The sequence below is a fragment of the Cibotium barometz genome, chromosome 55 (assembly GCF_041138505.1).
Source record: "Cibotium barometz isolate CiBa-2024 chromosome 55, ASM4113850v1, whole genome shotgun sequence".
NCBI lineage: Eukaryota > Viridiplantae > Streptophyta > Polypodiopsida > Cyatheales > Cibotiaceae > Cibotium > Cibotium barometz.
This window is the reverse complement of record NC_141100.1, coordinates 26,225,538-26,238,407: the sequence shown is the minus strand read 5'-3', so window position 1 is coordinate 26,238,407 and position 12,870 is coordinate 26,225,538. Positions and strand designations below refer to the sequence as shown.

The following is a 12,870-nucleotide window of genomic DNA, read 5'->3' as shown; positions in this document are numbered from 1 at the left end:
TCTGAAGAAGAGGGGCTGGCGGGCAGAAAAGAGGCGCCTATCTCTTGTTGAGTGTGTGCTTTTTCGCTGAGGAGGGCTGTTCGGCAGTGTACACAGGAGAGCACGTTGAACTCTTTCTCTCTCCCAGGTGTCTGTGAAGGGCAGGGCAGGAGACAGAGGCATGCTGAACTGCAGGTACAAGTCGGCTGCGTGGAGGAGAAGACAGTCGGGCAGGGATTGAACAGAGCGTGGGTCTCTCCCCCTTCCTGGTGAAAAGATGTGCAGGCAGTTACAGGGCTGCTGGAGGCGGATAGAGTTGGCGCAGTCGGCATGGACTCCACGTGGATGGACTGCAGAGGTGCTGGACTGAACAGGGCATGAGAGGCTCTCTTGGAAAGAGGGGACTGCAGGAGAAACAGGGGCGTACATGTGGGGACAGCCAGTACTGCTTTCTCTCTCTCTCTCTCTCTCTCTCTCCCTCTGCTGAAAAGTAGACAAGGGCTGGTTTCTTTGGACACAAAGGTGGACAGGGGCTGGTTTTTCATGAACATAGACATCATGTCGATGGCGTTCAACTGATGGAACTTTCAGCTTCTCTTTGCTTTGGGTTCGGGACTGTTTTGGGACAGTTTATGGGCTGTTTTTGTTTGGCTGCAAATTCAGCAATGTACTTGGGTTTCTGGCTACAAGTACAGATCTTTTGGTTATGTTTCTTGGCATGGGAGTGTTGCAAGCTCGCATGGCTGCGTGCTCATGGAGCAGATCGTTTTCTTCCTGCGAGAAAGGAACAGTGGGACCTCCAGTTATGGGCATCTCTATGTTGCCAGATGTTTCATGAGGGAACAGGTAACTAGATGTATGGAAACAGGACAGAAGTTTCAAAGGGAAACAGGCCTAAGGGTTTCATGTGGAAACAGGTCGTAGGTTTCTCGAGGAAACATGTTTTTGGGTTTCTCCAGGAGATAGGTCACATGCAGGCAGAGGGTACAGGAATGGACACATGTCTGGTACAGCCTTGCTACTGATTGGGCAGGGGACAGGGAATCCATGACAGAGATGGATAGTACCCTTGGAAGGTAGAGAGGGTTGGTACAGGTACTGTATGGTATGCTGTGCTGTGATGCGAGTTCTCTTTTGAGAGACAGTTTGGGAGTCTATGTTGTGATGCAGAAGCACTGGATGTGTCAGGGTGTGATGCTGTTCATAGTGTGAGAGGCTTTGGATGGTTGTGGCAGCCTTGATCATGGGAGAAAGCTTCTGTATGCAGACTCAATGTGAGAGAGTCTTTCGATGTGAACAATGGCTGGACTTGTTTGTGGATGCCGAGTGGACAAGAAGCCAGATGTAGGTTCTTTGCAGGCTTCCAGGGTTCTACTGTGACGGCTGTGTTTCCAGTCTTATATTGTAATCAAAGCTCTTATAATCAATTAAAGAAATACCGCAAGGGGCGCCACTGCGTTTTGGGGCCAATCGGTGTCCGTGTACTGTTTGTAGGAGCACTCTAGCTCCCCTTGTTTGTTTTCCTTTTCTAGGTCTTCAATGGCGTTGAAGTGTTTTATGTGCGAGTGTTTGTTTCATCGCCCGTCAAGGCCGGTTTCACCATGCCACATGTTAGTGGATACCGATGGGAGACAGCTTGTAGACAGGAGACTCGTTCAGAGCATAGAGGACGGGGCTCAGGAGGAGTGGCAGTATTGTTTAGAGAGGAGCTACAGCCACTGATACATATAGTCCGCAGAGATGAGCAGGCTAGGTACATGTGGGTTAGACTGAGGGCAGAGACGGGCAGATATCTCTACATTGCTATATGCTATTTTGCTCCTAGTACATCAGTGTATGCATCACCTAGCGGGCAGTCTCCCTTTTCTATTTTGGATGATGACATTTGGGAGTTCTCCAGGGATGGTGACATCATTCTCCTGGGGGACTTCAATGCCAGGACCGCCCATAACCAGACAGTATTTTATGATACCTCAGAGGAGATGTCGAGGGAGCTTGATGTTAGGGATATGGGCCTATCTAGACTCTCACAGGATGAGGAACATACTGTGTATGGGCGGTATTTGATAGACATGGGGACTGCACATGGATTGGCCATCCTGAATGGCCTATAGAGATTCCCGACAGCGGGCTGTTTCACTAGCTTTCCACATCGGCATGGTGCTAGTATAGTGGACTATGTTAGGGCTCAGCCCAGTCTCATTCCCTCTTTTCAGGATTTTATGGTAGGCCCTAGGCCGGTTGGAGTAGCAGTGGATCATGCTATCTTGTCCTTCACTCTCACATTTCAGTTCAGCACTGCTCCATTGGGACAGGTCTCCACACACACTCGTTATACCTTTACGAGGGAGACTGACACCGTGTACACGGATGAGATATATAGACACTTATGTGCCGAGGAGCCGGGACGGCCATTAGATGAGCTCACTCAGATATTGATAGAGACGCTTCATGCTGTAGCATCAGAGGCATATCCCCATAGTCAGCCTACACGGAGACGATGTGGGAACATGCCCCAGAACAGCTGGCATGATGAGGAGTGCAGAGAGATGAGGATCAGATTACAGAGAGAGGTGCTCATGGGTGTTACCACTCACAGACAATCACGGATTACCTTCTAGCGCCTAGTGCGACGGAAGAAGAGGTCTTATCTTGCTCAGTTAGAGAGGGATTTGTATCAATTATTTATGAGTCAGGACTCAGGCGAGGCATGGAGACTATTCCATGTGCATTCACGATCACCAGCCATTACCTCCACAGAGATTTGGGGTGAGTATGCAGCATCCCTGTACACAGCACCAGGACAGCCGCCCCTGCCAGACCCATCGGAGCCATGCCCAGAGACGTGCTTTCTTTACTGCTGAGATGGTAAGGAAAGCTATTGACAGGATGAGGATTGGGAGAGCATATGATCATGATGGTTTGGTAGTAGAGCACTTTATTCATGCCAGAGATATGCTTGCAAAGCTTATTGCTATGATGTTTAACCGAGCCATGTGTGAGGGTTTTCCTCAGACTTGGAATATGTCCACGATTGTGTCTATCTTCAAGTTAGGGGATCCCATGCTTCTGGGGAATTATCGTACCATCATGATTGGTCACACATTGGCTAGATTATATGCATCTATTCTTGAGCAAGAGTTGAGTAGATGGGCAGAGAGAGAGGGCATATGTGCATCAGGGCAGGCAAGGTTCAGGAGAGGTTTCTCCACTCTTGACCATATCTTGACACTCAGAGCTATTATTGAGGAGGGTAGATTATATGGCAGGAGGATTTATTGTTGCTTTGTGGATTTCCGCAAAGCTTTTGACACAGTACCGAGAGCGAGACTGATGCGCAGACTACAGGAGATGGGAGTGCCCACAGAGCTGATTTGGGGAATCATGGCTTTATACAGGACAGTTGTGGGACAGGACAGTTGTCTGTTAACCTTGGTAAAACCAAGGTGATGGTGTTTAACACCACAGCACAATGGGTTCGGAGGTCAGTACCCACCTTTACATAGGAGTACCAGCTGAGGCCAAGATTTGTCAGTTGTGCCAGATGGAGCCAGAGACAGAGTTACATTACATATGTCACTGTCCAGTATATTATGAGATACGAGGCCGTTTTCACTGCCTGTTCAGAGAGGGTTTCGGACCACTTTCCAGAGTCATGAGATACCAGGATCAGAGATGCCTCGGATTATACTTGCTGGAGCTGCGTAGACATAGAGAGGGTCTCTTGAGAGGGAGGGGATCAAAGAGGGAGAGACACCTATAGAGGCAGATTATAGACTTCTTTCGACCAGAGATTGAGCAGTCAGGCCAGCAGGCATTGTAGTTAGCCCCAGAGTATAGCCGCACCAGAGGTACACTGATTGATCGGGCTATAGACCTGGGGCGGTCCAGGCACCCCAAGATGAGAGGCCCATCTCGACACCGGCGGAGACTACAACAAAGGATCAAGACCATACTAGCACGGCATTGGAGACGTCCAGTCAAAGTACTCATCATGGAGGACATTGAGGATATCCGCCATCGACCGATGAGAGACATCTTTGGATAGTGATGTATATGATGCTTACCTTTGTTGCTGGAGTTTTCCTTCCCAGATGTTATCCATTAGGAGCTCCTAGTATCTTACTTTTCCTCATAGTTGTTGTTTTAGTTTCAGTTAGTTGTTTAGTTGTTTTAGCTTTTCTTACACAGACATTGTATCAGATCCACCAATTGTTGTAACCTTTTTGGTCTCATAGGTCATTTTGGCCTTTTGAGGACGTTAATATATCATTTCTCTCTCTCTCTCTCTCTCTCTCTCTCTCTCTCTCCATGCTAGGCTGCATATCATGATTGTATACTCCATGCATTTAGCTTTCCATTGTCCTAGTAGTAGAGCTCCATCCCCTTCACCACTCATTGTACTTATTGCACACCCAGATTCAGCTTTTTAGTTCAGTACTTTTTCATTTTGTTGGGATGACAGAGGATACCCCATACAAGTACACCGATTTGTCTCATAGGCCGAGTTCGGTCTTTTGGAAGACGTTAATAAAATCTTTCTTTCTTTCTTTCTTTCTCTCGTCTCAACCCGCAAGCTTTCTCTAGGCTCTAGCCTCTCCCACTCCCTCACTCTCTCTCTCTCTCTATCTCTCTCTCTCTCTCTTTATCTCTCTCTCTCTTGAAGGACTTCCTGAAGAGACGTCCTACACTCAAGAAGATGGAAATATTTCTTGGAGATGACCTCACGCTCTCGCAACTTGCCCACATGAAAGAAGTTATGCCCGAGAGAAAGGGAAAGTGGCCTTCTATAGAGATGGTAGAGTGGTGATTATGGAGATGCACTCTTCATGACGGCACGAGACCTATGGGACTACACTCAAAGTTGCTACTTGGAATTGTAATGGATCTCTACGCCTTGATGTAGGGGATTTTGAGGATAGTTTCACTGGGAGGGACATCATCTTCTACCGTGAGACGCATCAGGCTCCTGGACAGTCCATGCCACATGTTAGTGGATACCGATGGGAGACAGCTTGTAGACAGGAGACTCGTTCAGAGCATAGAGGACGGGGTTCAGGAGGAGTGGCAGTATTGTTTAGAGAGGAGCTACAGCCACTGATACATATAGTCCGCAGAGATGAGCAGGCTAGGTACATGTGGGTTAGACCTTTTCTATTTTGGATAATGACATTTGGGAGTTCTCCAGGGATGGTGACATCATTCTCCTGGGGGACTTCAATGCCAGGACCGCCCATAACCACAGACAGTATTTTATGATACCTCAGAGGAGATGTTGAGGGAGCTTGATGTTAGGGATATGGGCCTATCTAGACTCTCACAGGATGAGGAACATACAATGTATGGGCGGTATTTGATAGACATGGGGACTGCACATGGATTGGCCATCCTGAATGGCCTACAAAGATTCCCGACAGCGGGCGCTTTCACCAGCTTTCCACATCGGCATGGTGCTAGTACAGTGGACTATGTTATGGCTCAGCCCAGTCTCATTCCCTCTTTTTAGGACTTTATGGTAGGCACTAGGCCGGTTGGAATAGCAGTGGATCATGCTATCTTGTCCTTCACTCTCACATTTCAGTTCAGCACCGCTCCATTGGGACAGGTCTCCACACACACTCGTTATACCTTTACGAGGGAGACTGACACCGTGTACACGGATGAGATATACAGACGCTTATGTGCCGAGGAGCCGGGACGACCATTAGATGAGCTCACTCAGATATTGATAGAGACGCTTCATGCTGCAGCATCAAAGGCATATCCCCATAGTCAGCCTACACGGAGACGATCAGGGAACATGCCCCAGAACAGGTGGCATGATGAGGAGTGCAGAGAGATACCTTCCGGCACCTAGTGCGACGGAAGAAGAGGGCTTATCTTGCTCAGTTAGAGAGGGATTTGTATCAGTTATTTGAGTCAGGACTCACGCGAGGCATGGAGACTATTCCATGAGCATTCACCATCACCAACCATTACCTCTGCAGAGATTTGGGGTGAGTATGCAGCATCCCTGTACACAGCACCAGGACAGCTGCCCCTGCCAGACCCATCGGAGCCATGCCCAGAGACATGTGCTTTTTTTACTGCTGAGATGGTAAGGAAAGCTATTGATAGGATGAGGACTGGGAGAGCATATGATCATGATGGTTTGGTAGCAAAGCACTTTATTCATGCCAGAGATATGCTTGTAGAGCTTATTGCTATGATGTTTAATAGAGCCATGTGTGAGGGTTTTCCTGAGACTTGGAATATGTCCACGATTGTGCCTATCTTCAAGTCAGGGGACCCCATGCTTCCTAGGAATTATCGTACCATCATGATTGGTCACAAATTGGCTAGATTATATGCATCTATTCTTGAGCAGGAGTTGAGTAGATGGGTAGAGAGAGAGGGCATACGTGCATCAGGGCAGGCAGGGTTCAGGAGAGGTTTCTCCACTATTGACCATATCTTGACACTCAAAGCTATTATTGAGGAGGGCAGATTATATGGCAGGAGGATTTATTGTTGCTTTGTGGATTTCCGCAAAGCTTTTGACACAGTACCGAGAGCTAGACTGATGCGCAGATTACAAGAGATGGGAGTGCCCACAGAGCTGATTTGGGGAATCATGGCTTTATACAGGACAGTTGTGGGGTAGGTACGTACTACTCAGGGTATATCTGAGATGGTTCACTCCACTACTGGGGTGAAACAGGGCTGCTCCCTTTCTCCCACCCTATTTGGGATGTATGTGGATGAGGTTTCGGACTATGTAGAGCGGGATGGTGACAGAGGAGCATAGCTAGCAAGGACATGGATTCCGCTGTTATTGTATGCTGATGATATTGTGCTGATCTCAGATTCTCCAGAGGGGATGCAACATCATTTGGATGCATTGCACACGTTTGCACAGGACAGTGGATTGTCTGTTAACCTTGGTAAAACCAAGGTGATGGTGTTTAACACCACAGCACAGTGGGTTAGGAGGTCAGTACCCACCTTTACATATGGTCAGGAGACAGTGGAGTATACAGATGCATATACTTACCTTGGTGTGGTTTTTAGTGGCCCACTATTTTCCTTGAGGAGAGCAGCGGAGACCAGATTGACCAGAGCTTATGCAGCATTGGGGAGACTAGAGAGGATGTGTTCACAGGTTTAGTTTCAAGGACCTCGAACAAAGCTCTGGCTCTTTGACACTTTGCTCACTTCAGCCATGTTGTATGGAGTGGAGATATGGGGACTCTTAGTGGATCACCACATCCGAACTGGTAGCACTGATGGATGGAGATGTATGGAGAGGCCCTTGGTTTAGATGATTTCCCGGATGATTAGGGCCAAGGCCTTTGTACCACATGATATTATCCGCGCAGAGATGGCTGCCCCCCATTGGTAGTAGAGGCACTCACTTGATCAGTCTCCTTTATACATAGCACTTGGGCTCTCCCTAGAGACAGAAATGCTCGCTTAGCCGTGGAGTCTTCACGACAGTTGGCATCACAGGGAGACGGATCATGTTGGTATGCACAGATGATAGCTTGGTTCCAACTGCATGGCTTTAGTATGGACAGGCTACCAGACTATTACAGCTACGCAATTAGCACGACAAAATCGAGTAATTGTTTAGATTGTACGCGTTACCGCATGACATAGTCAGTCATAGGGACTCTAAGTTTACGAGTGATTTTTGGAAACTTGTTTTTGAGAAGTTGGAAACAACTTTGAATTTGAGTTCCTCAGATCATCCTCAATTTGATGGCCAGACTGAAAGAGTGAATCAGATTTTGGAGGATATGCTTCGAGCATATGTATCCAAAAGACAGAGTTCATGGGAGGATTATCTTCCTATGTTAGAATTTGCATATAACAGTACTAAGCATACGAGTACATGTTTTAGTCCTTTCATGCTTATGTATGGTTTTCAACCTAGATCACCTATTATAGTAGGATTCTCAGGACTTCAGCATGATGCAGCACGTAATTTTTTTCAAGATATGCAAGAAATGTTACAAGTTGCGAAGGAATCTATTAGAAGTGCTCAAGACCGAGATAGGTTTTATTCTAATAGACATTGTTCACCCAGAGAGTTCTCTGAAGCAATGCTGGTGTATTTGCGAGTTCCGAAAGATTCCGAGACTTTACGGACAGGGCGATCTCCGAAATTATCCCCTAGATACTGTGGACCATTTCGTATTACACGAAGGATTGGTTCAGTTGCATATGAATTGGATTTGCCTTCTCATGTGAAAGTTCATCCTGTATTTCATGTCAGTAGACTTAAGGAAGTAATGGGTGGAACAAACCTGTTAGTTACTCCTCAAGAAATTATAGATGTTGAGGACATGACGTTTGTTCCACACGAACCTGAAAAGATTCTTGGATTTCGTGAAAGAAGATTACATAATACGCTTATCACGGAATGCAAGATCAAGTGGAAGGATCGTGTTGAGGAGGACTCTACATGGGAGACATTGACTACTCTTCCGAGAGATTACCCTGGCTTTTTAGTGAGCTCAGGAGTGAGCTCTTAGAGGAAGGGGAATATGTCATGTGCACAATGTGTATCTACCGTGTGCCACACGCACACAAGACTAGCTTCGAGGTTTGGGGAAGCTTGGAGCTAGGCAGGCTGATTGGCGAGCTGAGTTAGGGATAGACTAACGGGCGGGCACTCAAGTATGGACGGGCGGACGCCCAAGTGTGGACGCCCGATGACCGGCCAAGAGCCTATAAAAGGGTGGGTAAGCTTAGTCATTAGTCATATAGAGTGTCTCGTGATTTGTGAGAGCTCTATGGTCTGGAGCCTGGATCTAGTGCAGACGTGCACCTCCTTTACGCAGCCGAGGCCGGCAGCAATCTCGAGGCCCACGAGGGTAGCTTTGTGGGGGTATGGGACGTCGCGAGGAGGAGATTGGTTGGTACATCAACCTAGTTAGCTCAGCTCGTGGCTCGGTGGGGACAGCCAAGAATGTGGGCTTGCCCACGGCTGTCATGGTTGGGAGGTGAGTCAGGCCTGCACCCCCATGTTGTTTGTTTGCAGGTTTCGAGTCTTGTACCAAGAGCGTTCCACGAGGAGATCCTTTGGGGTTTTGACAAGTATGTAGAAGGCTAGAGGTCACCCTATTGGGTAGACCAAGGGCCTAGAAGATGTACATACTTTTAAGTCACCACAATATAAGAAAACCCTAACACCAACTCTCTCTCTCTCTCTCTCTCTCTTCTCTCCTCTATCTTAATCATCATCATCCTTGTTATTATTATTATTATTATTATTATTATTTCTCCTGACTGGCATTAGGCCCAAGATCCTCTTGGTAGTTACTGATTTTTCATCGCCCCGCTTGTAGGCGCTTAATTATCCACCCGTATAGGCGATGCTGCTGAGGAAGCACCAAGGGGGGTTTTGGACCGAGGACCTTTTGGTCCTAGGCAAAAACCTTCACCACTTGAGCCATCACGTCATTGGCTATCTTAATCATGTTTATTTTGCATCTTGTTCTTAATCAAGCTTAGGGTTGTGGATTAAGCAGTAAAGCTTCCGCGCATGCAACATTGGTTTTAGAGCATTCTGGCTCAGCCACTAAGCATAGTCCCAAGGAGGTGCACAGATCCATTAGAAGAATGCAACTGGGGTAGCAAATCGAGTGGTGTGCAACATGCGAAGCTGGAGGAAAGCATTCTCTGGGGGTATGTACTCAAAACCAGTACATGATTAGCTCTCAGATCAGTTCCAAAGGCCTAGCAATAGGCATGATTAGTTTCGATAGGTGACCCGCTGTTGTGTTAAGGGAAAGGGATAACAAGCATGGGGATAGCAGTGGAATAGATGCTCAATTCTTCAGCAAGACTTGGAAGTGGAAGGGTTCAGACAAAGTAGAAGGTCAAAGTTAGAGCATTAAGTCAAAGTCAGTAGTCCAGGGAGGAAGGATGACAGAGTGTCCACCTTGTCATCAAGTTTAGCAGGAGGGGATCTTACGTGCACAACAGTGCCATGGCCTAAACCTCAGCATATTCAGCATAATCCCTATTTAGGACAGCATTTAAGGCTTAGCATAGGGCATCTACAACAGTGGTAGTAGGCCGACAACAATGTATACACATATGGGCTGTGCATCAGGGGCATGAGGACCTGGCCGAGAGCATACAACAATTTCCATATTTTTGGTTTGTCCAAGACTGGCCGACAGAAGTCCATATGGCTGACTTGCAACCCACAATCCTATATAAGCATAAGTCATCGTTTGCATTGCATCAATAACCTTTTGAAGAAGTGAGAAGTCAGTAGAAGTATGTAGAAGGCTAGAGGTCACCCTATTGGGTAGACCAAGGGCCTAGAAGATGTGCAGTTTTAAGTCACCTTTTTGTACCTTAATACAAGAAAACCCTAATACCAACACTCTCTTCTCTGTCTTCATCATGTTGATTTTGCATCTTGTTCTTAATCAAGCTTAGGGTTGTGGATTAAGCAGTAAAGCTTCCGCGCATGCAACACGATGCCCCTTAGGGCAGGTCCTGGTGGTATGGGACACTAGGGTTGAGTGGTATGGTTTGTATGACCCCCATGCTCGGGGGTGATCTGATGTATTAGATTTACAACAACTCAATAACCCACTCATCACATTACCCTCACGTATATACTTTTTTTGGCAAAAGCTACATAAGTGAGGGTTAGTGATGAGTGGGTTATTGTATTGTTGTAGCCTTGTGCTATGATGGTCATAACATGGTCCATGAGTGTTAATTCACTCCTGCCTATCCATAGTGATGCAGACAGTCTACTACTACCTCATGATTTGGTTTAGGAGTAACCTTGGTTTTCAGGCTTCAGCTGTGTTGGCTTAGTAAGCTGCTTTGGACGATTGTACACACTTAAACTCCATGTGTGGGTTACGGGGACTGAATGACTGACCTGGCAACTTGCGACTGCCGCAGTGAATTGGGGCATACAAAATGCTAAGTATGCACATTGTCTAACCCAAAACTTGCACTTATGTCTATGGGCCACGTGGATGCACGTGACAATTCAGGCTCTCAATAACTCTTGGATAGCAGAGAGGCAAGTTTGATAAAATGCCAACCTTTTTCCTGTGCTTTACAAATAGTGTCCTCTTATCATGTCCTTTTTTTTTGGGCATTTAACAACCAAAAGACTGGAAAATTCAGGTTTCTTATGAAAACCTACCTACACCTTGAAATGTTTGATTACCATCTACTGTGCATACACTAGACCAATTGATGGTCAAACATCTGTGGATGCCAAACAATCATTTGCTGTTCTAATGGTCTCACCACTGGTTTCTGTTCCTTGTGAGCAAAATGCTTCCTTTCACAAATACTAATCACAAGAATAGCTGTCTCAATCAGCCCCTGTACTTGATCAAAGCATATGATCACATTTTCTTATAATATGCTGACTGCTGCAGGTGCTTGAAGAAATCAACAAGCTAATTAAACGTAAGAAATAGCAAGGGGTTGCAGCTGCTCTTGAAACATTTTTTTTTCCAAGGATGGATGTATCAGATACAGAAGATATTTAGAAATTAGGATCCACCCCTGCATAGATTTTGAAGGGCATAAGAGGCAAAGTTGTCTAATGCAAAGGACCAATAAGAATGAAGTTCTATATTCAGGGTGGATGAAAGGTAACAAACATTGGGTTGCTTGCTAAAACGATCCACGTCTCACCCATTCATCAAGAGACTTGCAAGTGAATGAGGCTTTTGCTCAAATGCAATGTCTAAAAAGAAAGAATGTCTCCAAACATCTAAAAAAACAAAAAACAAAACGAAGAGACACATTACTCACACCACCCCATCTTGTGGAGCAAGGGGAGGGACTTGCACCATCCTTGGCTAGAGTGCTCGTCGCCACTAGCCAAGATGGTCGACGCCCCACCCCTGTCCTTTACATCTTATGGAACGATTCATCCATATAGTCATACACGAATCACTTTTGTCTTGAAATTGCTTAATTTATATAAAAACAAGAATTTAGCACTTCAGAAAACATCATTTGGAAGCTCAAAAACTTGAGTTTTAGGTTCAAATTCTGTGTTTGTTTGTTTTTGTGTGTATGTGTGTGTGTGTGTGTGTGTGTGTGTGTGTGTGTGTGTGTGTGTGTGTGTTTTGGGGGGCATAAGATGCATTGCACCCTTAACTAAGCAGAAAATTACCAAACTATCTGAAAAATCAATCCAGTTAACCTTCAAAATTAGCTAAACCCTATAGAGTTTGAAATCTAAGAGAATTCTAAAAACCAACTATGAAATCCTATTTTTCTCTCTTCAAAAAAGTAGGCTGAATTTGCGCCCCATCATGTTCAAATTGTTAAATACACCCTATTTAAAGTTTAAATACGTATAGTTAACACACTTAACTTCATTAAAAAATGAGATTATAGCAAATGAGACTACCAATAATAGATTAACTGCCTTCGATTAACTTATTGGCAACAATCTATCTAACTATAGTACATCGAACGACCTGAATACTTCCTATCTACCTAGCTTGATGACTTATCATTCTAATGATGCTCAACAAAGTATGTTAAGGTTAAGTGATCAGTGTAATTAAGATTATCATGGTAATTGTTGATGAATAGAGAACCTGAATTGTGTACAAGAGGTGTGATATATTCTGTTTTGAATTCTATATGAGGTCTAGGAGATATTGGGGATGTGAAAAGATTGGAACACGTCATTGGTATCTTCTCTCTTTGGAGGTGGATCTAGAAGTGTAAGTAAGATTGGAGTTTCTTCACCAGTAGCTGACTTTGGAGATAATATCCTAATGATGGTTTTAGAATTTTGATTTGATTTTTTTCTTGAGTTAATCGTGAGGTTATGTGATTGCTATTATGGATTGCCACAGACTTAAGATCTTGCATTGGGATAAATCATGATTCATG

The 12,870-nt window shown here is 45.5% G+C and overlaps 1 protein-coding gene across 1 annotated transcript in view; it reads left to right on the top strand.

The window, feature by feature from the left end:
• LOC147607553 (uncharacterized) overlaps nt 1-11,962 on the top strand; it is a 43,038-nt gene extending 31,076 nt beyond the window's left edge. The window contains exon 10 of the mRNA XM_086790578.1: nt 11,388-11,962. Coding sequence (XP_086646704.1) covers nt 11,388-11,429 — 42 coding nt within the window. The 3' untranslated portion in view covers nt 11,430-11,962. The remainder of the gene's footprint in view (nt 1-11,387) is intronic.
• The last annotated feature ends 908 nt before the right edge of the window (nt 11,963-12,870 follow it).